The sequence below is a fragment of the Poecilia formosa genome, unplaced genomic scaffold, assembly GCF_000485575.1.
Source record: "Poecilia formosa unplaced genomic scaffold, Poecilia_formosa-5.1.2 Scaffold68, whole genome shotgun sequence".
NCBI lineage: Eukaryota > Metazoa > Chordata > Actinopteri > Cyprinodontiformes > Poeciliidae > Poecilia > Poecilia formosa.
This window is the reverse complement of record NW_006800007.1, coordinates 1440344-1466679: the sequence shown is the minus strand read 5'-3', so window position 1 is coordinate 1466679 and position 26336 is coordinate 1440344. Positions and strand designations below refer to the sequence as shown.

Below are 26336 nucleotides of genomic sequence, written 5' to 3'. Positions count from 1 at the left end.
TTCTAGTCTTGACTCCATTCTTGGGGAAAAAAAATACTTTTTATGAATCACTTTGCTGGGATACAGAGGTGGAAACTGGGCGCCGACATCTGTGACTCAAAGAGGAGAGGCTCCATCCTGCTGTGGATGAGTTTTGATTTTTCAGTTTGGTCTCAAAGAGTTTTTATATTTTTATATCTCGTTCACCAGCATTAGGGTCCTGACACACTCTGGAAACATTTTAATTTTGATTTAAGAATCACATTCTGCTTTATTGACCCAGCTTGTCCACACAAAAAAGTTAACATATTAACATTAAGTCAATGTTTACATGATAAAACCAGAGAGCACATTTATTTAAATAATTTAAGATTTATATTTATACAGTATCATTACAGTAATTTACAGAAGAAGAAGAAGTCCAGGATGATTTAAGGTCCATGGCACGTTTTTGTAAATGCCGTTCCTTACCGCCGATCTAAAGTTACAGTGAGTGTCCAGCATGTGTGGGATCTGCAGTTTTTTACGGCTAAAAAGTACTGAAAAATCTCCAGATTTGACTCTGGAAGAGCCCAGAGTTTTGACATGAACACATAGGAACCCTGTGCTACTAACAGACACACTCGTCAGCAACTTTGTTTCCTACATCTGTGAAATTACTTCTCAACATAAAAAACGACCAATCAGTCAAATGCATGGCAGCAACTCAGATTTAATAAAATAGAACACACCAGCTATCATTAGCATCATTTGTAATTAGCATGCATTATACCAGTGCTACTATGACTACTGATTTTAACCTTTAAAGAGTAACAAAGTTTAAAAAAGATTCGTTTGGATTTTGAAATGCTGAGTGGTATTTAAGTGTGCATTCTTATTTTAACTATTTGAAAGTAACAGCAGCTGATAAACACAAAAATTAATAACTTATATTTCCTAAATAGTGGCAGCAGCCATCACCAGAAAGAAATAATCATTATTATTTTTCCATGTGTAATAGCATTTAGGTTGCAATATTCAATGTTATTTAAAATATATGTGTATTTGTCTATCATGCTAGCCTGGTGCTCTTGGGGGCCCCCTGGTGGGGTGGGGGTCCTAAGCCACCCTGGTCAAGAGTGTCTACATATTTTCTTTTTGTTGGTCTCAAAGCCACGGATTCGCTACGCATTGCACACATTTACCTACTAAAATGACGCGGGTCACTTCTGCTTCAGACTTGTGGGGACTAAGAATAAACATTTAGATTCCTTGATTTTCACTTTTTACTGAAAAAATAAGAAATCGTACATTTTTATGGCAAAAATCCAACCTGAGAAAAATAAATATTTTCAGTGTGAATGATTTTCCTATATTTGCCTCCCTGACCTTTCAGACTTATCAAGCAAACCTCATGGGACTGTGATGCAGACGGTGTGTTAGATGAGAAGACTGCAGCCCAGCCTGTTGACTCAGTAAACCAAAATCTTCTGAGTTATTCCCAGTGAGGTTTGTCTGGGCTGAAGTGTGGGCCCGGCTCCTGGTTCTCGGATTGTGGAAGACTCACTTCCTAGTTGTGACAAGGTGTCGGCAGCCTGTCTGTTCCTCGGGACATTGTCCACCTCCGAGCAGGAAAGGAAGGAACTCTTTAATCATCCTGGTCACGACTGGAGGGCGCCACACACTGGCCTTCCTCTGGGAGACACTTTTTACTGGCGCTAGTTGTGTCCAAGTGAGAGGTCTTCACACACACACTTACTAGGGGACATGGGTCATTGACTGTCCCCTGTTGTCCTTTGCTGTGTTTACAGTAAGGTGTGTGCCAACCATTGGATCTGAATGCATGTCAACAACTTCCTGTGCAGACTATTTCAGGAATATAAGATGCAAACAAACAGGGGAAGGATGTAGGAGGGGAGCAGGGTTCGTGACTGTCATGTTTTTTCTGTCTTTTGCATCTGACGCAGTGATTTTCCATTCCTGTGCAGGTTGGAGGATCATTTCCAGAGGGACAGCACTGCTTTCAAGTTAAAGATTTAAGAAAAAATAGTGCGATGTTAATCAAAGTTTGCAAATATGATAATCTTGTCTTGCTCGTGCCCCCAAAAGAGGAACATGTTTTGGAGTAAATTGTCCAAATCAACTCCAGAACAAAAGCAAAACACTTTGTGAAGTTGCTGGATGAAGCCAGTAAGACAGAGTTATGAGTCCATACCAACATCGGCTGAGAAATGAAGAAGACATCACTCTAAAAGCAAAATAAGAAGCTACTTTACAGTTTACAAATGGACTCAGGCACAAAGATTTCAACTTGAAAGAAAAGTCAAAGTTTGTAATATTTGGAGAAAGGAAGATGAAATATTGCCGCCTGAAAATAGCTTGTTAACTATGAAGTACGGAGGTGGCAGCATCATGATGCGTTTTGCCACAAAGGAGTTGGTGCACTTTATTTAATAAACTGCATCATAAGGCAATAACAGTTTGGTAACTAATTACATTTTTTCGAGTTGCATTTTGGAAATAATTTACTTTTAGAACTGCTTTTACTACACTGTACTTTTTACTTTTACTTTATTATAAAGTATTTCCACTTTTGAGTAAAATTTCTGGATTTTCTACCCACTAAATGAAAAACAAACATGTTTTACCAAATACTTGAGTAATTTCTTGGACAACTACTTTCTACTTTTACTTAAGTAAAATATGTCGTACATATATGTACAAAATTATTCAACCTGATGATAATAATAATAATAATAATAATATGAACATTTAACAATAAATATAGTTCAAACTGAGTCATTTAAATAAATCTTTATCAGCCCAAAAACAAGTATTGTAAAGTTTTTAGGAGAAACGTAAAGCCATTATAAATAAAAACCATTGTGAATCCATAAACTTAATCTTTATTTTTATTTTAGTCTGATTTTTTTAAAAATATATAATTTCTCATCAGGGATTCATCTGACTCAACAGCACAGCAGCATTTAAAAATAAATTAAAAATACACAGATTATTTTCCTCCAAGGCATCAATAGAAGAAAAGGCACTGCCATCCTGTGGACTGCAGGATAATTACGTTAATAAGTGACCATCATTGGGCTGTGGGGCGTCTGATTGTGTTTTCCTCATTTAACAATAACACTCATGATCCCCTTCACCCCACTCCCACTCCCCTCTGACCGCTTCCACAGCCTCTTCCCAAAGCAAACAGAGCTGCAAAAGCACTCCATTAATCACACAAGCGGAACCATTAATGAATTCACAGAACATTTGAAGTTACAATTTAATAAGAACTGAATGAGACACATCTGGGATGCAGCTTGTATTTTCGTCTAACAGAATAGTTTTATGCAAAAAATGTAAAAAAAAAAAAAAAAAAGAGGATGAAAGGAAGAAAATTAAACGTTACCTCTCTGGAGACAGAAACGCCCACACAATGGCATTCCCAGACCCCACAGATGCAGATGAGCGACAGGTTAACCACGTTCACACCTCTCACCTAAATTCAGAACAATGAATTTGGTACTTTTCCATGAAAACTCCTCACTTTAACCCAACCTCGGGTAGTTGAGGCAAAAACCCGTTACGCTACATAAAGAGTTTATCTGGAAAAAGGAAAAAGCGTCACAAAAACATCTGTGGAGAATGAAGCAAGAACAACATCTTGTACTTCAACCTTTGACCTTTAAAGACTCTCAGCTCTCCTGCCAATTTATGCAGGCCACCTGAATTTTATAACATGGCCCCCAAATGAACTTACTTCAACCAAAAAGATTGCTGCTCATTACGTTCACACGAAGGCCAGCTGCAGCTTCTTATTCGACAAAAATGAGACCATAAAGGTTAATAAATTCAATAATAATCCAAATTTAATCATTATGTCAGAGTTGATCAACACAACTCTGGTTTCTGGCTGATCTTGGATCACTTTAATCCTTTTTGTCCAGGTTTTAGTGCAAGAAAAGACTAACTTAAAATTAACTTTTCAGCAAGATATAGAAGCTTAAGTTAAGTAAAGAATTCCTAAATATTGATAAAAAAAGTACTTGTTCCACTTAAAACAGGAATTTTTTTTCCATCTTGTAAGTGAAATAATCTGCCAGTAGAACTAGTACTTTTAAAAAAATCATTATTAGTGAATTATTTACTTAAAAGTAGCTCCTCTATCTTGGTGGAAAATTACTTGAAAGTTATTTTTGTCTTATTTCAAGCTTACTGAATATTTAGATTAGAATTAGGCCAAATATAGTTGTTAAGATTTTGGACATGAGATTCTTTTTAATTTGTAGTGAATGGTTTGATTTTAACAATTTCTACCGTCATTAATTATAAATAATTGTTTCAATACTCAAATAAACATCCACATTTTTTAAATTAACCAACTCTGTTGTACATTATTTTGAGCAGGAACACACTAATCCATATAACTGCATGATATTTATGCCTTTACCGTACAGTATTTTAAACTTTATTCTACTTTTATGTATTTTAAGAGTCTATTTGCTTTGATTGATTGAATGAGATGATATTTATTGTAAAGGTACTCAATGAAGAAACATAATGTAGTTCACACATCTGCTGCTCCTGTAAAACACCCACTTTTCTTGTTGCAAATACTTTTAAATGAAAACCAAAAACTGAAACCGCATGGTGACAGAAACGATCCAACTCAGTGTGATCCAACCGCACACATCACCAAAGATCTGCGCTGCAATCCATCAGTCAAGTTTGTACAAAACTTTAAAATAATCTTTTAAAGCTTCTTGACTGCTTTCTTGTGTCTGCAGCAATATTTTACCCCAAAGAACATATTTTTGTCAGCAAAACTTATAAAAAATATTTCAAAAAACTTTAAAGCAAGCTGCATTTCTATGAAGCATCAGTTAACCCAAACAAACTATTTAATATATTTAATATTTCTAGCAGATTTGTGGCAGTTTCTGCCACATAACTGCAAAGCAATTGGATGCAACAAGGATGAAAGGAGAAGGGAACACCAGTCGCCGCGCAATAACAAACAGCTTGAGGCTGGAAACAGGAGCGTGAGGATCTGCTGCTGCACATTTTGTTTAAATTCACCAAACATGCAGACAGAAGCAGCAGAGAGAGAGAAAGAGAGAGAGAGAGAGAGAGAGAGAGAGGCGTTAACACAGCTGCAGACATGCATCTGAGCAACAACACAGCTCCATCATGTTTGCATTAATGATGCCACTATGGCTGCAGCGTCTGGTCCCCAGCTCCTGCTAGTGCAGGAGCACTCAGTACGCCTCCTTTACCCCCTACCAGGAAGGTAAACAATAGGGTGAACTGGTGTTCACTGCTCCGTGTGTGTGGGAGCAAAAACAGCTCAACTTCAGCATCAAATGTTTCTGCATCCGCAAAGTTTAAAGTTCAAAGGGCAGTATTAAGTGTTTTCCAGAAACATAATGTCACAAATATTACTTAAAAGAAATTCAAACCCTTGAAATTGAGCCTCTGTGTCTTTAAAAAGTCCTGCTCACTCTGAAACTCCGCCTTCAGGAAGTCATCACAACATGGCTCCTCTATTAACCCTTCAACAACGTTTTTACCAGCGTTTCACTGATAAGTACCTCCTATAACGAGAACAGCAGTTCCACCAGGTGTTTGCTAATTGCTCCTGGCTAGTCTGAAGGAGCTGATTGGGTGAGGGCTGCTCTGTGAAGCAGAAACTCAGAAGCTTGGAAACTGCAGTTCTGAGGAGGAGCTGCGTCTTAAAGGCGGAGCTACGTCCACCCAGTTGTTTTTCACAGCTGAATGGTTGCCATGGAGATGACAGGATTTCTCAAACATCCATGAAGGAATAAAAGCAACACTAAAGGGAAGGTTTTTGATGAGGGAATAACTTTATAATACAATGTAAATCTCAAACATGCTGACTTTACGTAAACCTGCCTCTTTAAAAAATCATCACAATAACAAATTAAATAATCAAAGTTAAGTTTTATTAGATTTGTATCAGATTCAGAATCCCAACCAGGAAGAAGAAACAGGAAAAGAAAAAAAAAAAACTAAAAAAAAAAAGATCAAATAGGTTCTTTAATCTGTCTGCTTTACAAACCTGTTAGTAAATCAACATGTGGATTCAGATGTTCCCTTCAACAATAAGAAAGTTTCAAATATTTACAAAACAACAATAAAGTCAAAATTGCTGCAACAGAAATACTTCCCCTACAAACCGACATGTAAACTGGAAAGTCTGCGGATGATTTGATTTTTACGGCCAGCTACGTCGATTAACACCCAGAACCACCCAGGCTTCCAACCCTGCCTTGTAGCGTCTTCCACCAGTGAGCCAGACAGCTGCAACTCCTTTATTTAATCAGTAACATCCAGCACACAGACTGTTTGGGGTTGTTTTAACTCCACATACCCACATCTAAAAATATTTCTCAGAAAATTATTTCTTTTCGTCAGAATGAGTAAATTCCACTGCGGCCAACTGGTTGTTGTTTTCTCTTTTTTCTGTTTTAAAATATGACTGTACAAGATGTTCTTGAAGCGCTGTTCTTTTTTTTTTTTGTCTACTAATTAGTTTGTTTACTTATTTGATTTGCTGACAACAAATTTTGTGTAGTTTACATACATTTTGAATCTGATAAGTAAAAAACAAGCACATGACATATTTTCTCTTTCTCTTTTCTCTTACATTTCTTTGAGAGTAACATTTCCTCATGTTTATCTCTAACAATAATTTACATATTGATGGAGTATATTACACAACAAAAACTGTAAGCAATTAAAGGAAGAAAGAATATTTGAGTCTGTTGCTGTCAGTAAAACAGCCCATAAACAAAGTACTTTGCTCGTGTTTCCACGTCTTTCTATGCAGATGTTTTATATTAGAGATTAAAACTCATCACTGGTGCCTGTGTGTCAACTATTTGTCTAAAAATAGCCGCAGATGTTCCTAGTTTGACTCCTTTCCTGTGGTCACTTCTCAAACATCTGTGAATTATACTGTACTCATTAAATGAGGAGAATGGAGCTCCGACTTAAAAAACAAACAAACAAACAAACAAACAAAAAAACAAGCAAATTAAACTATTCATGTAATTATTCCACTCCACTGACTGATGTTTCACAATAAATTATTGCACTGAAGCAGATCCACACGTTAGAAAAGAGACATTATGCAGTTCCTTAATTTTATCACTTGATGGCAGTGTTGCACTGTTTTACTGTTCTTCACGGACAGAAAATAACAGATTATTTTAACTAAACCAAAGGATTGTAAAACAAAAAAGAAAGAAAAAACAATGAAGGAATTCCAGTTTTCCATCTGCTGTATCCAAGGGTATTAACTGAAAATTTAGTGGAAGGAAAAACTTTGGCAAAAAAGGGTCCAGGCAAAAGTTAAAACGTTTAGAAGATTATGAGACAAAGACCATTCAAGAGATTCATGAGGCATCGATTGCAGCCAGAGTCTGAGCATTAACAACACAGATGAATCCAGAATATGCATGACACCTGTCGCACTGAGGGGGTTTTTCCCCCAGAAGCTTTTGGGAACTGTCCACAATACCAAAAATACTGCTGTTAAAGTTTCCTGTGAGTTTTACTCCCTAAATTTAATTATCAAAATAGTTTTAACTTATTTTATTATAATGTAATTTATTGAGATATGCCTGTATTTTTAAGTCATGTACGTCATTTTCAGGCTTTCATTACATTAACATCTAAACATGTTGAATGTTTAGATGTTTAAATAAATAAGCCATTATTTGTTTGTTATTTATTTATTTGGTTGGAAGGTGATGGACTGGACTTGGAGTGGACTGTGGAGGTTAACAAGGACCCCCCAAATTTAGATTTTGCTCATCTAAATTAGATTTTCTAAATCTAATATGGGGTTCTTTTCAGATAAATATACCAAATTAAAATAACATATTTTCCACCTTTCATCAACGTCTGTGAGCCTGTTAGACTATAAAATGTGCTTCCGTGATCAGTCAGCACAAGGGGGCATCGTTTGGTCCAAAAAGCTTCATGAAGTGTGAAAACTGCAAAAAAAATAAAAATAAAAAAATACCCTGATTACAAAATAACACAATCTATCGAAGTGAGAGAGGCTGGACGGAAAACACGTTGAAAATAAATTTATATTGTTAAAATTGGCTTATTCGAGGTTTTATTCTGCAGTTTTAGTCTAAAATGCACACATTTATGCTTTCGTGTGCAGCTATTTTGCAACTAACAATTAAAGAAAATTGTGGGGAAAATGTCAAAAAGAAAAAAGTAAAATGATGCGTGGCTCTTTTAAAAGATGCCTCTGCAGATCAGTGTGCACCATCTCACTTTTACTATCTCATAAACTTTTTGTGACCAATAAACAAGTTGGCCGTGATTTAAAGAAGGATAACATGACTGATTAATGCGCACCTCCTTAAAAATGTGCTTGAATGTTTCAGTCGATAATTGAATTCAAACGCATCTCTCTTTTTTTTTGTGAAGCGCCAGATTAAAAGCAGTTTGAGCGGACAGCAGTGACTGATGGTGCCACCGGCCACTGTTTGTCTCTGGGAGGAGGAGAGGAGGCTGCAGGAGTTTCCTTGTAACCGGAATTAGCTGTGAAGTGCGACCTTGAGGTGTGAACGGAATACGAAACAAGAAAAAGTCTCTCATACTTTGCACCTCGTTTGCAAGTGAATATCCTGACATATAAGTCCGGGTTTACGTGTGAAGCGTGGTCACGGTTCTCACAGTAAAATTTCAAACATGGTTTCGTTTTAATTCAGAGTGATAAAAGTTTAAATAGTCACCAATCCTAAGCAACGAAGGTAAATTATTTTAACAAGCTATTTATTGTAAAAGTTAATCTGTGCGTAATTACGCACAGGCCTCCTTGTTTGCGTGTGTGGAAGTGCAGGCCTGTTTTATTGCCCGTGTGTGCAGCTGATAGGCCCTGGTGATAATTTATTCATGGAGCGGATAACCCGTGCTCGGGATAGGCCCACTGTCACAGGATGACGTGCTGCAGGACAGACGCAAGGGACATTCGGGCCTGCAGCACCGGTCACTTCCATTTAGATGTAAATCTGCGAGGATCGAAGAATTGGCCGGCCTCAGGCAGGCCGCAGTGTACCTTTAACTTCTTGTCATTTGGACGCATCATGTAAAGCTGGAGACAAACTGCATTTCACACTGGGAAACCATTTGGACTACAAAGAGCGCAAGGATCGACGCTAACAGTTGGCAGGGTCAAAATGTCGCCGTGAGATTGGCTGCATTTTCCCCTCTGCTGCTGAAAAGAAAAACTTTCCAGCCTTTTTTTTTTATTATTTTTTTTGTACAAAATATGTACGTTGGATACTTACTGGATAAAGAAAGCGGGATGTATCACCAAGGGCCAGTAAGAAGATCGAGCATCAATCTTCCTCCACAGAACTTCGTTTCGTCTCCACAGTACCCTGACTTTACAGGATACCATCATGTGCCAAACATGGACACCCACGCACAATCCGGGGCCAGTTGGGGACCCTCATATGGCGCCCCGAGAGAGGACTGGGGTGCATATAGTCTTGGACCTCCTAACAATCTTCCTCCCCCCATGAACAACTCATCTCCTGGACAAGTTCCTTACTGTTCGTCCGAGTACAGTCACATGCACCCCCCCGGAGCTGCGGTGCTGCAGCCGCCGCCGGACAACGTTACTGTTGCACAGCTTTCTCCTGAGAGAGAAAGGCGCAATTCATACCAGTGGATGAGCAAAACTGCACAAGCATCTTCTACAGGTGAGAGCGTCATCTTGGACAGACGTAGGCCTCCATTTTGCGTCAGAAATCTGGATTTTACGCAGCCGCAAGCCATCTCCCATAACCTCTGAAATGATCCCCGAGAATAAATCTATCTAGCTGGTGTTTATGGACACGAATATAAGTGATAAATGTAATTATCCTACCGCTTTGACAACTATTCTCTCTGCTGTTGTGGGTGGAAATTAAAATAAAAAAGAAAAGGTGTGAGGAATCGGCGCCGTGTCCAGTTGTGATGTTAATGTCATTATTTCTGGAGTTGTGAGCTTGACTTCCTTGTTACATTGTTTGCTGCTTCCATCGCTGCCAGTCATATCCACTTTGATGTGCGCCAGATTCCTTCCCCAGAGTCACTACTTCACCCAGAAGAGTCACTTTTTCTCGGCTTTTTCCACACACACACACGCAGCTGGGAGCGTTTATGCAGAAATAAAATAAGCAGATTGTTAAACTGTCTCAATATTAAATATTTCTAAATAAACTGTTTTACATTTTAATTTACTTAATTTCTCTTTCATAGCTCAATTTAAAGACGAATAAATCAAACAAATTCAGTTGTTTCACAGTTAATTTCCACATATTTGTTCCTAACTTCAGTCTCCGCTTAATATCAAAGAGAAAATCGAGACCTGGTTCTTTGAAATTCACTTCGTCATCAGAACCAGATCAAAAGCAGCTCAATTTGCGTATCTGAGGAGAAGATGTGGATTTCAGACGCGGCTGAATAACGATGCGGCGCTCAGATAGGCCTGGCCGGTCCAGATACGCAAGCCTGCACGGCTGTCTGCAGACTCACGATCATTCAGATGAAAACAAATAAATAAAGAAAGCCTTCTTGTCCTCACCGTATCAATTTGTCTTGTTCTCAGGTAAAACAAGAACGAAGGAGAAATACAGGGTAGTGTACACAGACCATCAGAGGCTGGAGCTGGAGAAGGAGTTTCACTTCAACAGATACATCACCATCAGGAGGAAATCCGAACTGGCTGTCAACCTGGGTCTGTCGGAAAGACAGGTATGCATAAAAATACTCTTACGTGTAATGTTGATCCATTCAGAAGAGGTGTAATATGTCAAATTATTACCAAAGCTTGATAAAAACGTTGACAATATTGGCTGTAATGTGAAAATAATGTGGCATTTCTAAAATTCATAGCAGAAAAATGTGTCCTCACAACTCTATCACTTTGTTTTTCTGATTTTACTTAGTTTATTTGCAGAGAAGCAGAAAAAGAACAATTTTACAGATTTTAGGTATAAATATATGACATTAGAAGAGGCTTGGAAAATGATTAGCATCAGATATAGCGTACTTCAGCTATTTTATTTTTTAAAGACTTAATAAAATATGGCAAAATTTCCTCTAAAAATTCAGGGAACTATTATTCAACTGTTTGAGCAGTTTCAAAACAAATGCTTATAATACGGAGGTTGTTTTTAACATTGTTTTATGTTATTTCATTTTTAAAAAATATACCAAAACGTCCTCTCTGAGAATCTCGATTTGTTTATTTACATCCTATACAAGTTTAAGAAAAAGTTTTATGATAAATGCATGCTTTCTAATATCCATCTGTTTTTATTTCATTTTAAATACTGTCTTAACAGAGTATGGTATTGTTCCTTCAAATATACTGGATGTTAGGATTTATCTTGTTTATTGTTTTTGACAAAAATGGCTTAAAAGAGATTTTAAAATATAGGTATAGTATTGTTTGTTTGTTTGTTTGTTTTTTGTTTTGGGGTTTGTTGTTGTTTTTTGTCTTTTTCCTTTATCAAAAACTTTGGAAAATCTTACGAAAATATTTGGAGTTTACGCCAAAACCCCAATTTATTTTTACTATATTGAAACCGAAGGAAATATAACAATCTAACAAGCTATAGATTTTACTCAATTACAAAAATGTAAAGTGAAATATGAGGTGGTTTTACATGTTCAAAAGAAGAAGAGTTATCTATCTTCTAATATAATATAATATAATATAATATAATATAATATAATATAATGTAATGTAATATAATATTATATATTTTATTTTTTTAGTGCTGAATGTCACTGTTTGTGTCTTTTCTCAGGTGAAAATATGGTTTCAGAACCGCAGAGCCAAAGAGAGGAAGCTGATAAAGAAGAAATTGGGTCAGTCCGACGGCAGCAGCGGGTCTGTGCACAGTGACCCGGGTTCGGTGAGCCCTCTGCCGGTGCCGGGCTCCCTCAGTCCCACGGAGATCCACAGCTCTCTGTATCCTCCTCAGGGAATGAACACCTTGCCGTCTATCAGGAATATCCAGCAGGTGACTGTGACTCAGTAGAACAGTCCAAATGCGGACCGTCCGGTCCGCCACCTCTCCTAAACTGAGCACTCCAACACGCTGACATGCGGGACACTTGATGGGCAGCAGAAGGATCCGAACTCCCAACCCGCTTTGCTATTTTTTTTTGTTTGTTTGTTTGTTTGTTTGTTTTGTATTACGACATGCTGGAGGCTCTTGAAATATTACTTTTAATAGAATAGTTCTAATGAAGTGGGAAATTTTTTTTTCAACTCCAAAAAAAAGTCAACAAAAAACAATAATAAAAAAAATCTTTAAATTGTTTGTGAGTTTATAAGACATAAATATGGTGCATTGTTTGTGAGGAAGTGTATGTGCTTGATAAAATTTAAGAAGAAAAAAGTCATTCCGGTAAAGTTTGAACCGATGCGTTTACTTGACAAATCATTTTTCACTTGTTTTTAGCACAAGGGCAGCTTTTAATGATGCGGGTATATTGTCGTCTAATGGCAACTTTATAAATGTAAATAAAGTGTTTTTGTACAAAATGTATCACCTTTTATTTCCTTTTTTTAAATAATACAATAACAGAGTTAGACCTAACCTAAAATATGTTTGAACTCTTATTTTCTATTGGCTAAAACAAGTGTGAGAAACAAATCTGCTCCAATAAATTCAATCATTACATTGCGAGGCATCTTTCGCTGATCAGTGATTTTTAATCAAATGTGGTGCAAAGAAATTAGCATGAGGTTCAATAGAGACTGCAATTCAATTTTTAAAGATTATAAAGTCTAGAAATGTTTCTGTCTATGTTAAATGTGTAATTTCAGTGTTGGAAAAAAGATTCGGCTTTATTCGAGGTGTTGCTTGCTCCACTTTTTCCAATTTGACATGTTAACTGCGGCTTGTTATTTTAGAAATAAGTTGATCTATAGCCTTTGCCCTTGTGGGATTTTAACGGGTTAATTTATTACGTCTGAGTGGAGGACTTCCGTGTGTCAACTCTAAGATTGTTCCACTGTTTTTCTGTCACGATGGACGGCGAGCACTTGCAGCTCCTGTAAATCCGAGCGCGGTGAGGCGATAAAACTTTTCAGCTCTGGTTGCAAGAGTTTATGGTAGGCCATTTTACCATATAATCAAATCAACTTCAATCGCTTTTTTGTGTTTTTTCTATTTGAAAGTTAATGTTTGAAAGACCTCTGAAGTTAAAATATTATTAAAATAACCTTCCCACCAGTTATGAAAAGACGAAAGACTTTTTACTCTGACTGAAGGTAAAGATTAGGACACCCTAACCCTAAAATCTGTGGCTATCTCTGCATGTTTGGAGTCATTGTGATGTTCTAGGGACTAGATGCAGCTTTAATCTCATCTTTTCCCTGAGAAGCCTCTAATACACTATAGTAATGTGGAGCTTGCCAGCTCCTGCTGCAGCAAAAGCATTCCCAAACCATGAGTCTTCCACCTCCATATTTCACAGTATGAGGCTCTTTACCTTGGATGTTTGGATTATGTTGAATAATTTTAGACTAATCTGTCCAAAGAAAAACGTTCCAGACATCCTGGTTTTTGTTTCTGTTCTCTCTGGCGAGCCTCAGACTGGTTCTCATGTTTTAATTTGATAAGTTAACTTGAGTAATCTGCTTCTGATTGCAGATCTACTTTAACAATCACATTTTAATAACATTTTAGGGTTTTTTGGATACTTCTTTTAGCATCTTGTGGTCTGCTCTGAGGGTAACTGGATGGCCAAATGTTGGCAGCTGTTTTAAATGTCCTCACCTTGTAGACTACTTTCTGTGAAGTGGCGAGGCTTATTTGAATTGTAGAGAGCTCTTTAAATCCTTTATAAGCTGCTGCTGATATCAGACAGTTTTTTGGATCTGGGATAAACCAGAGCTGAATGCATTCTTGTAGGAAGCTGAAAATATTAATGTGCAACTACGATTGTATTTCTTTTCAATCTATGCACTGAAACATGGCACAGTGTGTGCTTTTGCTGTTCTACTTAGATACAATCCATCAGGTCTACAAGAAAATAGTTTGTCCCTGTAACTTTCCCTGTGTTAAATGCATGGCAGCCATATTGGATTCTTGTATTTCTGCTTGTGGTCTTTAGGAGTACAAATATGACATCGACACAACATTACAAAGCAAAACAATTTGTTTTAGTTATTCCTCAATGTGGGAAAGACAAGAGAGCATATTGAAGTGAGGCTTATGTAATTTGATCTTCATAAATCAACAGATGCTAACAAGTAAACAGATAATTGTGTCTGTATCCATAGAGCAAAAATGACAACATTTAAAACAACTTACCAGGACCAAAGTTGATCTTTTCAACATTCACAGAAAGAGGGGAACGGTAATGCAGGTGAAACAAATCTAAACTCTCACCAGGACAAATGGCACCTTTTTTTTGGATAGATCTTTTACCAGAGTTCACATTTACATTTGAGGGCATTGCACGTTTAGTGTAATTTTTCTAGTGGCAAATAATTTCATTTTTAGAAATAATATACAACAGGTTTTAAGTCACTAATACATCCTCTTCTCCTAGAGCAGCACTGGTGATATTTGAAGTGCCGAATAAATTTTTGAATGTAGCTTTCACTAGTAATTATTTTCAGAAAACACAAAGCACTACATACTTCAAGATTTCTTTCATAAATATGACCCCAGAAATTCCAGCTGCTTCAAGTTTCACAGTGTAATCCCTGAATAAATATTTAAGATGTTTAAACAGGCAGTTTGTATTTGGAAAATGAGTACATGGAAACACATCTAAAGCCCAGTTCACACTACACGGTTTTGAAATTGTCGGCCGATGGAAAATAATAATGAAAATTTAAATAATTCTACTCTATGGTCTTTATTTCATGACAACATTACTAAGAGCATTTTATGAATGTTGTTTTTTTGTAGCACAAAAAAAATTAAATGTAGATTGCCCCAGAAATGTCACAGTGACATCCTGAATGTAATACTGATTTAATATCAAATGAAAACATTTGTGGGTGGATGGCAGGACGAAGTTATCTTCTCCATACAGAGCAAATATCCTGGACTTGCATCAAGAGCAGATGTAAAGAAATCCTTTTTTATGCTTTTTGTTCTGAATTGGGTTTTCTTTGTTAATGAGTTTTACCTTCTGATTAGTTAATAATATATAAATTATAAGATATATAATATATTCCCTATTCATTCCCCCCGCCCCCCATCCCATTTTGGTGTTTTGCACTTCTCTTTTATTTTTGCACATTCCCACAACTTCTATCTTTGGTTGAAAAAAAATGATTGGGAGTACACAATGAGTGTTATTGAATATTGGGAATTATTTGGGGGATATTAACTAAAAAGGTCATTATCAGATGATATTATTACTTTAAGTTTCATAAATTTGTTTGTGATAATCAGCTGGTAGATTTTATGAGTAGTGGTTTCTCATGGTAAGCATGTAATCATAAAAAAACCTCAGTATTAGTGTATTGAGTCCAGCTTGCATCATCATCAGAAAGGCTAGCGCTACGCTAATATGTTGCCTTGACATGTTGCAGTTGGTGGGAGACTGAAAGGCTAAAATAACATTACAGTTTGACAATGTCTCCCACTTTATATATGAAGCTATTGTTGAACTGGTGAGTTTCTCCAGTGACTGACTGATGCATCCTAGGTGCACAAAGGAGCATTATCACAGATCCTTTCTCTCCTAGCAGCTGTAGGACTTTAACAAACTCAATAAGTCTGTCTAACTCTACTATTGTTTTGCTTTTGTTTGTTTTTTTCCATTTAAAATGATCTTCCTGATGTCAACTTCCCACACAGTAGGACAATAAAGGATATTTCTAAAATCTTCTTTTTCTTTGAAAGAGCCAAGTCTGCCTATTACATGACAAACTGTCTTGCCATACAAAGTTCCAGCTCTTGTAAATCTGGACGCAGCGGGGCGATGATGAGCGTCTTACAACCCAACATGGCGGACTTTGATACCATTTATGAGTTAGAAGACGAAGACGATGAGCACGTAGTGAGCGAGGAGCACTTACAAAGATACTGTCCGGAGCCTGTGATCATGCGAGGGGCCGGGCACATCACCGTGTAAGCCGCGCTCTGCTTTTCCCCCCCTCTTGTTTCTCTTGTTTGTGTGACGGGGTCGCTTTGTTATTTCCACAGAGCCTGCCTAGCTGAGGCTAGCCTGCTGCTACTACTAGCTAACGTCAAAACACAACAGAAACAGTTGAACATCTGTGAAGTCGAGGAGTTAGCGCACAGTAAAGTAACGGCTATTTGTCACCATGGCAACCGTTACCTGGACTGGCAGTTGGTATTCCCGTTAGTTATGTTTACATGAGATTAACCGTTAGCTAGAAGTCTTATCACCGAGCAGCAGCCGTCAATCTAATGTTTTGGACTGACATTATCAGTTGAGCTTAGTGTCTTAATCTGTCAGTTTTTCCTACATTTTACCAAGTTTAAATATAAAGGCTACGAGTAGACACCCCCCTGGACAACTGATGGAGTCTGTTGCACTTTGAAAACTCTAATTAAGTGATAACAAGGCTAAAAAGCATCTCACTTAAGCATCTTGTCATCACTACCGGCTGCCTCTTCATCTTTTTATATCATCCACTTCATACACTCAGTCCCTGTCACTTTATTGAACTTGTCAGGGGGTGTTTGTTCTATTTGGGGGTACAGAACATTTCAGAAACAAATCACAGTGTGGTTAGATATGCAGACACAACTAGTCTTTATTGTGCAAATATGTGAGTAAGGATATAATTGTGCAGAAAAGTCTTGCTGAGGCAAAAGTATTTCCCCCCTTTAATATGTATTCTGGTTTTCATTTTTCATCACACTTAAATATGTCAGATCATACAACCAGTTTTTAATGAGCATTAAAACTTTAAAATTATTTAAATTAAGGGAAAAGAGCTATTCAAACCAGCCTGGTGACAAACTAACAAACCTGATTATGTTATTAACCATATTTTTTTAAAGCTAATCTAAATTTCATTACCCAAACTCAGGCTTGATTACTGCCAAACCAAGAATTTACTCAAACATAAACTGTCTGACAGCTGGACGTTGGCTGACAAAATACCAAGAACAGATGAAGCATCAATTCATTGGCATCTGTCTGCCTGGAAAGGGCTACCAAGCCATTTCTAATTTCTTGGGAGGCCAACGAACCACAGGGAGAGATACACAAAGAGAGATAACATTAAACCATGGTAAACCTTCCTATTAGTGGTGACATACCAAACCTGCTCTCATCCAACAAGGAGCAAAAGATGGAGCAAAAATGGCATCCATGGTTCCAGGACAAAAACCTTTCTAACAAACCAAACACAAAACTACAGCTTACATTTGTCAAAAATATTCTCATGATCCTCAAGACTTTGGAGAAAATATTTTGCGGACTGATGATAGTAAAGAGGTTCTTGGAAGGTGTGTGTCTTGTAAGCCAGTCGCAATAAGCAATAAATCAATTAATGGCTCAGTAATTAAAGCCCAATAATTTCCATTTGCATGATTGTTCATTTTTATTTTTCTAACAAAATCTGGATCACAAAAGTATTCAGTTGGTGCATTGGTCTCAACTAGCCCTTCTTTGAAGGACAACTTTGTTTACAGAGATTTCATAATTCATTTTAATTATTGTTTTGTTGATCAATTTTGGATATTTAAAATATCTTCCTGTTCCAGTGTTAAATATTCATCAGCATTTAAAGTTTATTGATCTTTCAGAATATGTTCTTGTGTTATTATGCCATTATTATAACATTACTTGAAAATGGCTTCAAAATCACAACATTGTTTCGAGCGATAACTTCTGGGATAATTTATCATTATTGTTGGCAGAGCAGTATGACAGTATTGGTTCATCTTTAGCAACATGACTGAATATTTTCTGCAATTTGAGTAAATGATGGAAAAGTACAATAACAAGCTCGTTAATCTAATGAGGAAAAATATGTTTTTGTTCATGTTTTCTGTTTTTAACATTATTAAGCTGTAGAAATGATTAAATTAACTATTATAATCATCGCTGCACCAACTTCTCTGTGTTTCAGCTCTCATGTCAAATGTTTTTTTCTCTTTTTTTCCAGGTTTGGATTAAGCAACAGATTCGACACAGAATTTCCCTCTGTTCTCACAGGAAAGGTACGGTTTGTCCTTATTATTTTTTAAAAGTTTTTAGACACTACACTCTTTCATGTTAATTTCTGTTCAAACCCAACTGGGATGAATTAAGCAATTAAAGCTGCAGTGGATCTTTTGTTCTGCTGGGCCTTTAACGGCCCTGACTTCCCCAGATCGGCCCATTCAAAGTTTCCTGGGTTGGTTTGATCTGATGCAGATGCATTATAGGCAGCGTGGCAGAAAAGAGCCTGAATGTGCTGCAGTCCAGCTCTGTCAATGAGTAAGCCGTCCATTGGTGCTCGGCTGGGAGGGGGATCATCTGTTTCTTTTTTTTTTCTTTTTTCAGAGGGTCGAGCTCCAGGTGATAAAATAATGAAATGAGGATTCTGCCACAGACAGGGGAGCTTCCTGGGTCGGACGCTGAAACACAAAAAGGCTGCGGGGGGAAGAGCAGGCCGAGGGAAGTGTAGGGCAATAAAAAGCACCTTCAGTATTGTGACCCAGGGTGACATGTGATGGATGAGGTCACAATTATGATGATTGAAGGGTGCAGATCAGACCCTGCTGGGCTTTATTCTGAGTTCTTTAGCTGTTTGCAAAGAGACCTTTGCATCCTGTCATAAAAGATTACGACCCCTGTTTTATGGCGTACAGACTCGGCGAGGAATGAGCATCCATTCAAGTTGTTTGGCCAGTGCTGCCACAGGCTCTCAGCTTATCTCTCCTTTGACTCCCTGCTTTGCCTTGAACAGTCTGGAGCTCAGTTAGCAAGTCTGGGTGTAGAATAAAGAGACCCCATCTCTGGACAACATCTGCAAACATCTAGCCTTTTGGTTTTCTGCAGCTCTTTGATCCTTCCTCAGCACAATTAAGCACCTTTTAGGTCAACAACACTGAGAGACACTTGCACTGTCCCTCTCCCTTTCAGCTGTTCTTTAGCTGCACATCTCCTCTAGTGCTGTAGTGGTTAATCTTAATGAATTATTGTAATAATTGTCAACTAATTTGTAGCGCTACGTTAATCTACATTACTTTAATTTACTTTGAACGCACAGGCTTCTGTACTTTTTTGACGTCATCTGTTTCAGATGTTTCCTTACAGGGTTGGCACCTCGTTTCTTTACAAAAGTAAGAAGTAAAAATAAATAAGTCTAAGTAATCTCTGCAAACAGCTCCACTCAGCTATAACGCTGTGGCGTTCAGAGCGCAGGAAGAATCTTGAGATTATTTTACTGTTTTTGACAAAACAATGTAGCAAAGCATCATTTTAAATTCATCTAGCCACAACAGAAGTAAAATAAAAATGTGAGTTAAATATGTCTATTTATTGTTTATCAGATGTAACAAGTATCCAGAACTGAAGGCAGTTTTTCTTTTCTTTCTTCCCAAAAGATGGACATGAAGCATTAACTTTACTTAACATTGATTAACACAGAATGTTTTTTGATTTATTGCGTATTGTGACAAATAAATGCATTTTGCATTTAAGATTTTAAAGAAACTTTTTTTCCCAAGTGGCATAGTTTAGTTTTACGTCGTTCAAATTCTGCATATAAAACAATAAACATTTTTTGTTTTTTTGCGTATTTTAACGTTTAAAAAAAACTTGCACGACAAATCTGGAAGACATGTCTTTTTTTTCTTTATCTGATTAATCATCAGAATGATTAATATATTAATCAATACTTGAATAATTGTTTATTTTCAGGTAGCACCAGAGGAATTCAAAACCAGCATCGGCAGAGTGAACGCCTGCTTAAAGAAGAACCTGCCAGTGAATGTGAAATGGCTTCTCTGTGGCTGTTTGTGCTGCTGCTGCACGGTGGGCTGCAGTCTGTGGCCCGTCATCTGCCTCAACAAGAGAGTAAGTCCAACTCTGACAGCCTGACATCAGCTCTCAAATACCATACGGCAGGATTTTTATCCAGATTTTTATCCAGATGTTCTCATCCCGACAATCTTAGGTCAAATTTACGATAATCTTAACTGATAATCTTAACTTTAGTACCCAAAAATTGTACTCAAGTAAGAGAAGCACTACTTTAACATGTTTTACCCAAGTAGAAGTAAAAAGTATTTGGTGAAAAGTCTAATCAAATACTGAGTAACTGATCAAGTTATTAAACATTTAATATTTAGAAATTACATCACCAGACGGACCAAAATATAAAGTTAAATGGAATATTTGGTATTTTAAGAACCAAAATGATAATAATTCATATAAGTTACAAAACATAACAAAATCAGGCAAAATATTTTTTTTCCAAATCAGTTTCTTTCAATAAAAAATCTTCTACAAAAACTACAGGTGTGTGTCTGGTGAATCTTTTGTTAAAACATGTTTGTTTTTCATTCAGTGGGTAGAAAATCCAGTAAAATTTCTCAAAAATACTCAAAAAGTCAAAAGTACAACATAGTAAAAATACTCCTTTTTCAAAAAACCTACTCAAGTAAATGTAATGCTACTTCCCAACTCTGGTTAAGGCTGATCGGCTCCAGTTGGTGGAACGTCGGGAATGCTCCGATCTAAAATCAGGAAATTCAACATGTTGGATCGTCTTGGCTTGACATCACAGCGTGTGTGAAAACGTGGCCTGTTGAATCAGAAAGCGCAGTGACAATCCCAAACGAAAAACAGCTGTTGAGTCGGGTGGACATCAGAGATGGAGAACCGACTCGTTTACTCGTTAACGCAAATGTTTGTTCAACCAAAACAACAAGGAGAGAAACTGGATCGAAATTATATCATTTATAAGTTGGTTGAAAGTTTACACTTTGGTCTAGTTTGTTTAGAAAACCTATTAATCCTAAGATTTTTATTGCCTGTTACAATAAATTGTCCCAGAAGTTACTGCGATAAACAGTAATATTGTCTGTTTGAGACCATTTTCAAGTGATATAATGGTAACAGCATGAAATGCACAAACACATCCTCAAAGATCAATAAACTTTAAATTCTAATGAACATTTAACACTGGAACTGGAAGACATTTTAATTATCCAAAGTAAATAAATAAAATGAATTAAGTCTCTCTATAAACAAAACTGTCCTTCAAAATAAAAAAGACTAGTTGAGACCAAAGCTTTAAACTGAAGACTTTTGTTATTCAGTTTTTAGAAGAACAGAAAAACAATAAATCATACATTTAGAAATGATTGAGGTTGTTCTAATTTATTATGCAATTAGTTGATTTATTGCTTATTGTGACAGGCCTAATCACGTGTGTTTTCTCTCAGGGTTTAATTTTTAAATCCTGATGGTAATAACGGCTCATCCTCATGTTGTAGCGATTCTCTCTCTCCCAGCCCAAGGTGGCGTCATTTAAAGGTTGTGTTACTGACAGCAAAGTGGAAATTACTGGCTGGTAAATTGGGGAGTTCAGTCCATAAATCCTGAAAATGGGGGCAGTTTCCTCCTACCTGTTGGAGCGTTTGATTGACCTGTGATTCATGTCGTCTAACGTGCATCTCTTCATTTTTGTTTCTTCTTATTCCAAAGACAAGACGGTCAATCCAGAAGCTGTTAGAGTGGGAAAATAACCGATTATACCACAAGGTGAGACAGATGTTAACCTGTACATTTTGCCTGTTGTGTGGAAGTGCATGATTTGTCTGCGAGCGGAGCATCATCGTGACGGATAATGATCATTAATCTGTTCTGCAAACTGCGGTCTGCCACAGAGGTCTGAGGGCCGCGAGGTCGGCAGTAAAAGGCCGTGTTAATTTTGTTTTGTCTCACAGCAACAAATTACAGCTAGTAGCCGTGCGGTGAAATAAAGGAAGCTCTTCGGGGTGTCTGGCCACGGCTTGACCTCCGCGAGACCAGACAGTCCTGCTCCTGAATTCCCCCGACGCTAAAGAGGAGATCTGAGACAGATTCTCCTTCCTTTCTGTGTGTGTGTGGGTGTGTGTGATTCGGTCGGGGGTGTTTGAGTGTCTTTGTTTCTGCTGAAGAGCAGCGGAGATGTTCACTCCTCTGTTCTCCCTCCAGCTAGGGCTGCACTGGAAGCTCAGCAAGAGAAAATGTGAAAGCAGCAACATGATGGAATATGTGAGTTCACCGACGGACATTAGCTGATGAGGTTTATGTGTCATCAGCATCAAAACGATCCAGCAAAGATGCAACTTTTACTTTAGTCATCTGATGATTAATTGGATTTAAACAAATTCCTTTTTATAGAAGATATAAACTAATAATACACTTTTTGGCCCTAAATCTAATAACAGTGTTCCTTTAGTAAAAACTGCAGCTAAAAAAATACTTATAACGTTAGTACTTTCTGTGTGACTTATCAATATCATTTGAATTAATTGATTAATAATTGGATAACATAAGGTGCTTAAAACATTCCTTATTACAGAATTTGAACCAAGTTTTTGAAAAGTTTTGTGTCAAACATTTTTACAAAGGGTGTTTTATTTAATCTTAATTACAAAATGTTTATTTTCTGCACAGATTAGTTCAATAAGGACTTAATATTGATGTTTTTAAGTGTTGAATGCTGTGTGGGAGATGGAAATGCCAAAGAAATTCATTATCTGTCTACTTATCTTTTAATTTAACTTGGATAGCCTTTATTTTTATTATTTTAATTTGCAAAGAAGAATGAGATATATTTTGACTTTCTAAATGTGCAAATATGTCTTAAGTTTTAGTTCAATAAATTATTTACACCTGGAGGGAATAAACACACATCTAAACAGGCTTCATTTTCCTTCTAATCCACAATTACTCACTACTTTGTGTTGAGCTACTGCAAAAAAATCCTAATAAAATACAATAAAATGTGAGAAATGATCACAAAAAAAAGGTTCAGGATGTAGGAATATTTCTGTATGCTTACTGTCTTTTTGTTTTTTTCATAAAAGATGTTTTTTAAAAAAATCACTTTTTTAGCCAAAGCTAAAAATAACTTTGGCCATTGTTATAGGAAGGTGATGATATTCTAATTTATTGAACATGGCTGCATAAATACCACTTTGCATTCCTTACACATTGCTTTACAGATAAAATATTTTGCTGTTTTCCTGTAAACCGTTTTCTTCTCTCTGCAGGTGATTCTTATAGAATTCCTTCCTAAATATCCTATATTCCGACCGGACTGAGGAGAACGTCATCAGACCGGATGGACGGCCCTTCAATCTTATCCTTAGTGCCTTGTATGTATATATATGTATGTATATATATATATATATATATATATACACACAGTATGTTGGAATAAGGGTCAGGCGTCTCTCGTGATGACCCCGTACATCTCCCTGTACTTTGTACAAAACAATTTGCAACACTGTCACTTTGCTTTAGAGCAGATTTTGCACATTTTCTCCCCCTGTTTGTTGATGATGTTGCACTCTGATTTTATTTTATCTCATGTGTTAAAACGAGTAAAACTTTTGAAAAGTGCATTTACCCCAAAGAACCTTCAGGCTGGTAAACCAGTGGCCCCCTTCCTCGCAGACGAATGTGATGCCTCCACCTTTCCGTGACGATCCTTGCCTTATGTACGGTTAGATATTAAAGTATAAATTGATGTAACTGGAACCGGCTGGATCCAGTTCTTAGCAGGTAGACGAGACGGTTGCCTAGCGCCCGGCGTCCGTCTCCCCCTCCATGTTGTTTTCGTCTTTATATTAACTCTTTGTACCTGGGAATTAGCTAGTACAAGAAGTTGACGTGTAAATACCATGGTAGGATAAGCTGTACAGTGGTATGCCATTGTTTACATAAAGTTTACTTAGTCTTTTAGATTTTCTTTGCCAATATATTGCTGTACCATAGTTTTGATTAATGAAAGATGTCTAGTTCATATGGACCTGTTTACCTTGTAAGCCATATATAGTTACAGTGTATCTGATGCCAGATTATTGCACTTGAGCCCAGAGGAGAATCCTGATATTCAAACAAATTGTCTTTCGGTGGGTTTTTGCCAATGATCGATTCTATAGATATTTTTTAATCCTTCGATTTTGCATTATTTTTGTAGTTTTGTATCCGTCTGTGCCGTGTTGGAAGAACTTCACTTTGTTTCGGTCATCATCCTGAGTGATTGTGTTACTTTTCATTTAAGTCAGGGGTGTCCAAAGTGTGGCCCGGGGGCCATTTGCAGCCCCTGGACTGATTGCGTGTGGCCACTGACTTCAGTTCAAGGAAGATACAAATTTGATAGATGATAAAATGATCACAAATAAAATCTTCTTACAGTAGAAAATATTTGCTAAAAAATAACCATGTTTTCTCTTCAAGAACCAGTAACTTTTACTCAAAAGTTTCACCCAAATCTGCTTCTAATTGATTTAATAAACTTAACTAAATACAGCAAGCATTTTCAAAAAAAGATTGACCTAAATCCTGATTTTATTCATTTTTTCTTTCAATTCATACCTAGAAATTTTACATAATTATTATTATTAAGGAAAATCTGCAGAACCGTTTTTAAGTTTTGGATCTAGAATAATTTACACATCATTTTCCAACAGCAAATCTGACTGTTTTAATTTAAATACTGCTTAGTTGATTGTTGATTGGCCCATGTGACAAAAGGTTTGGACACCTCTGATTGAAGTCGAAACATTTCCCGGGTTTCATTTTATTAGTGCCTCTGGAATAGTACCGTCTCCTTTGTGTGCGAAGGAGACTCTGAAATCCTCCTCCCGGTATTGTTACAGTTCATGTAAATGTTCGTCACCACGACCTAATTCCTCTGAAGAGAGAAAATAAACTGTTGATTTTCACCTTTTTTGTTTTGTTTTTTGTTTCTTCTCTTAATTTGTTCTGCAACCAAAGCTGCAGCAGTTTGTCATGTTTAACAAGGCGCTGTATCGTTAACTTTAACAAGATGGGCTGCAATTACTTGACACATTTGTAAAACGTAGGAATGCTGTTAGCATAACCTGCTGCTACGTCCTAATTTTACAGACCGGTGGTCAGAGAGGTGGAAGCACGCTTCACTCTGTTTCTACTGTATCTTAAATACAAAACAACTCCCCTTGCACTGAAGTGGAGACATTTTATGGTCCTTTGTTTCCGTTTTCCCATTCAATCTTAGTCTTACTTTATACACTTTATTGCGCATTAAAAGCGCAGTAAAGTGCGCAAAAATTAATCATCTGAGTGTTGTGCCTCCATCTACTTGTATTCCAGGCATTTTAATAAATATCTTCATTTTTGAGGAACTTCTGATTGGTAATCTATAACTTTATGGATTAAATAGCAGATAAATGGCACATTGGGGGCAGGAAGTTTCATAAAAAGCCATCTACACACTAAAAAAAATTTTTTTTGTCCTATAATCATAAATGTAAATATGTGAAAGCTGGTCATTTCTTCTCAGACTTTAACATGTTTTTGTCAAATAAGCTCAATACTGAGCTTTTCAATAACTTCAAAAAATGAATGCACACATATAGAAAAACTATGACCGAGTGTTAGGGCCTTACCAAGAAAAAATAAAAACCAAATTACAGGAATAAAGTTATAAAAAGTAATTTCTTTGAGAATAAAATCATAGTATTAAAAAAAATATAGTTGTATGAGAGTTATGTGACAAGGATGAAGTCGGGTTTACGAGAATAAAAACATGATAAAGTTGTAGTATTGCAACTTTTTCATGATACTACTTTTTCACTCAATTTACTTTTATTTTCTCAGTGTAGCCCCATCAGTCTGTCCATAAAAAGAAACTCATGCCCACCTACGTACAGTAGAGGACCTGTGATGCTGTGGGCCAGCTTGGATTCCAATTAGAGTTCTGTTAGAAATCATAACCAAGATTTTACATAAAAATCAAAATAAATTGCAAATGGATTGTACATCAGTGTAAGAAGCAAATAGTTTATCTTGTTTAAAGATGTTTTTATGCAAAAAAAAAAAAAAAAAAAAAAAAACTTCAGGAGATTTCTGCCTCACTTTACTGCAGAAAAAAAAAAAAAGCTGTATTTGAAAATCAGAATTAATCCAAACATGTTAAAACCCCTCTACATATGAAGACTCAAATATAAGAATCTTCTGAATTACCTGAATCTTTCCCAGTCCAGATCAGGCTGTGTGTGAAATTATGCAAACATTTCATATTTACTTAATGTACATATTTTTACCACTAGGGGGCAGGCTGGGCAGTTCGGACACTGAACAGTTCCAGATGCACAGCTCTCCAAAAGTATCAATACACCAGGAAG

At 36.8% G+C, this 26336-nt stretch overlaps 2 protein-coding genes across 2 annotated transcripts; both read left to right on the top strand.

The window, feature by feature from the left end:
• Nucleotides 1-9026: 9026 nt before the first annotated feature.
• cdx4 (caudal type homeobox 4) lies at nt 9027-12257 on the top strand. The gene is made up of 3 exons (XM_007555092.2): nt 9027-9713; nt 10604-10749; nt 11811-12257. The coding sequence occupies exons 1-3, from the start codon at nt 9278-9280 to the stop codon at nt 12042-12044; spliced, it is 816 nt and encodes a 271-aa protein (XP_007555154.1). The 5' UTR covers nt 9027-9277; the 3' UTR covers nt 12045-12257.
• Nucleotides 12258-15933: 3676 nt separating this feature from the next.
• chic1 (cysteine-rich hydrophobic domain 1) lies at nt 15934-24893 on the top strand. The gene is made up of 6 exons (XM_007555091.2): nt 15934-16109; nt 18125-18179; nt 19867-20022; nt 21658-21714; nt 22150-22209; nt 23214-24893. Exons 1-6 carry the CDS (start codon nt 15961-15963, stop codon nt 23262-23264), a joined length of 528 nt encoding a protein of 175 aa, XP_007555153.1. The 5' UTR covers nt 15934-15960; the 3' UTR covers nt 23265-24893.
• The last annotated feature ends 1443 nt before the right edge of the window (nt 24894-26336 follow it).

Coding starts and splice junctions, on each gene's coding strand:
- chic1 (XM_007555091.2), top strand. CDS start 15,961: ATGATGAGCGTCTTACAACCCAACATGGCGGACTTTGATACCATTTAT. Junction 18,180..19,866: donor CCTCTGTTCTCACAGGAAAG/GTACGGTTTGTC, acceptor GTTTATTTTCAG/GTAGCACCAGAGGAATTCAA. Junction 20,023..21,657: donor TCATCTGCCTCAACAAGAGA/GTAAGTCCAACT, acceptor CTTATTCCAAAG/ACAAGACGGTCAATCCAGAA.
- cdx4 (XM_007555092.2), top strand. CDS start 9,278: ATGTACGTTGGATACTTACTGGATAAAGAAAGCGGGATGTATCACCAA. Junction 9,714..10,603: donor TGCACAAGCATCTTCTACAG/GTGAGAGCGTCA, acceptor TCTTGTTCTCAG/GTAAAACAAGAACGAAGGAG. Junction 10,750..11,810: donor TGGGTCTGTCGGAAAGACAG/GTATGCATAAAA, acceptor GTCTTTTCTCAG/GTGAAAATATGGTTTCAGAA.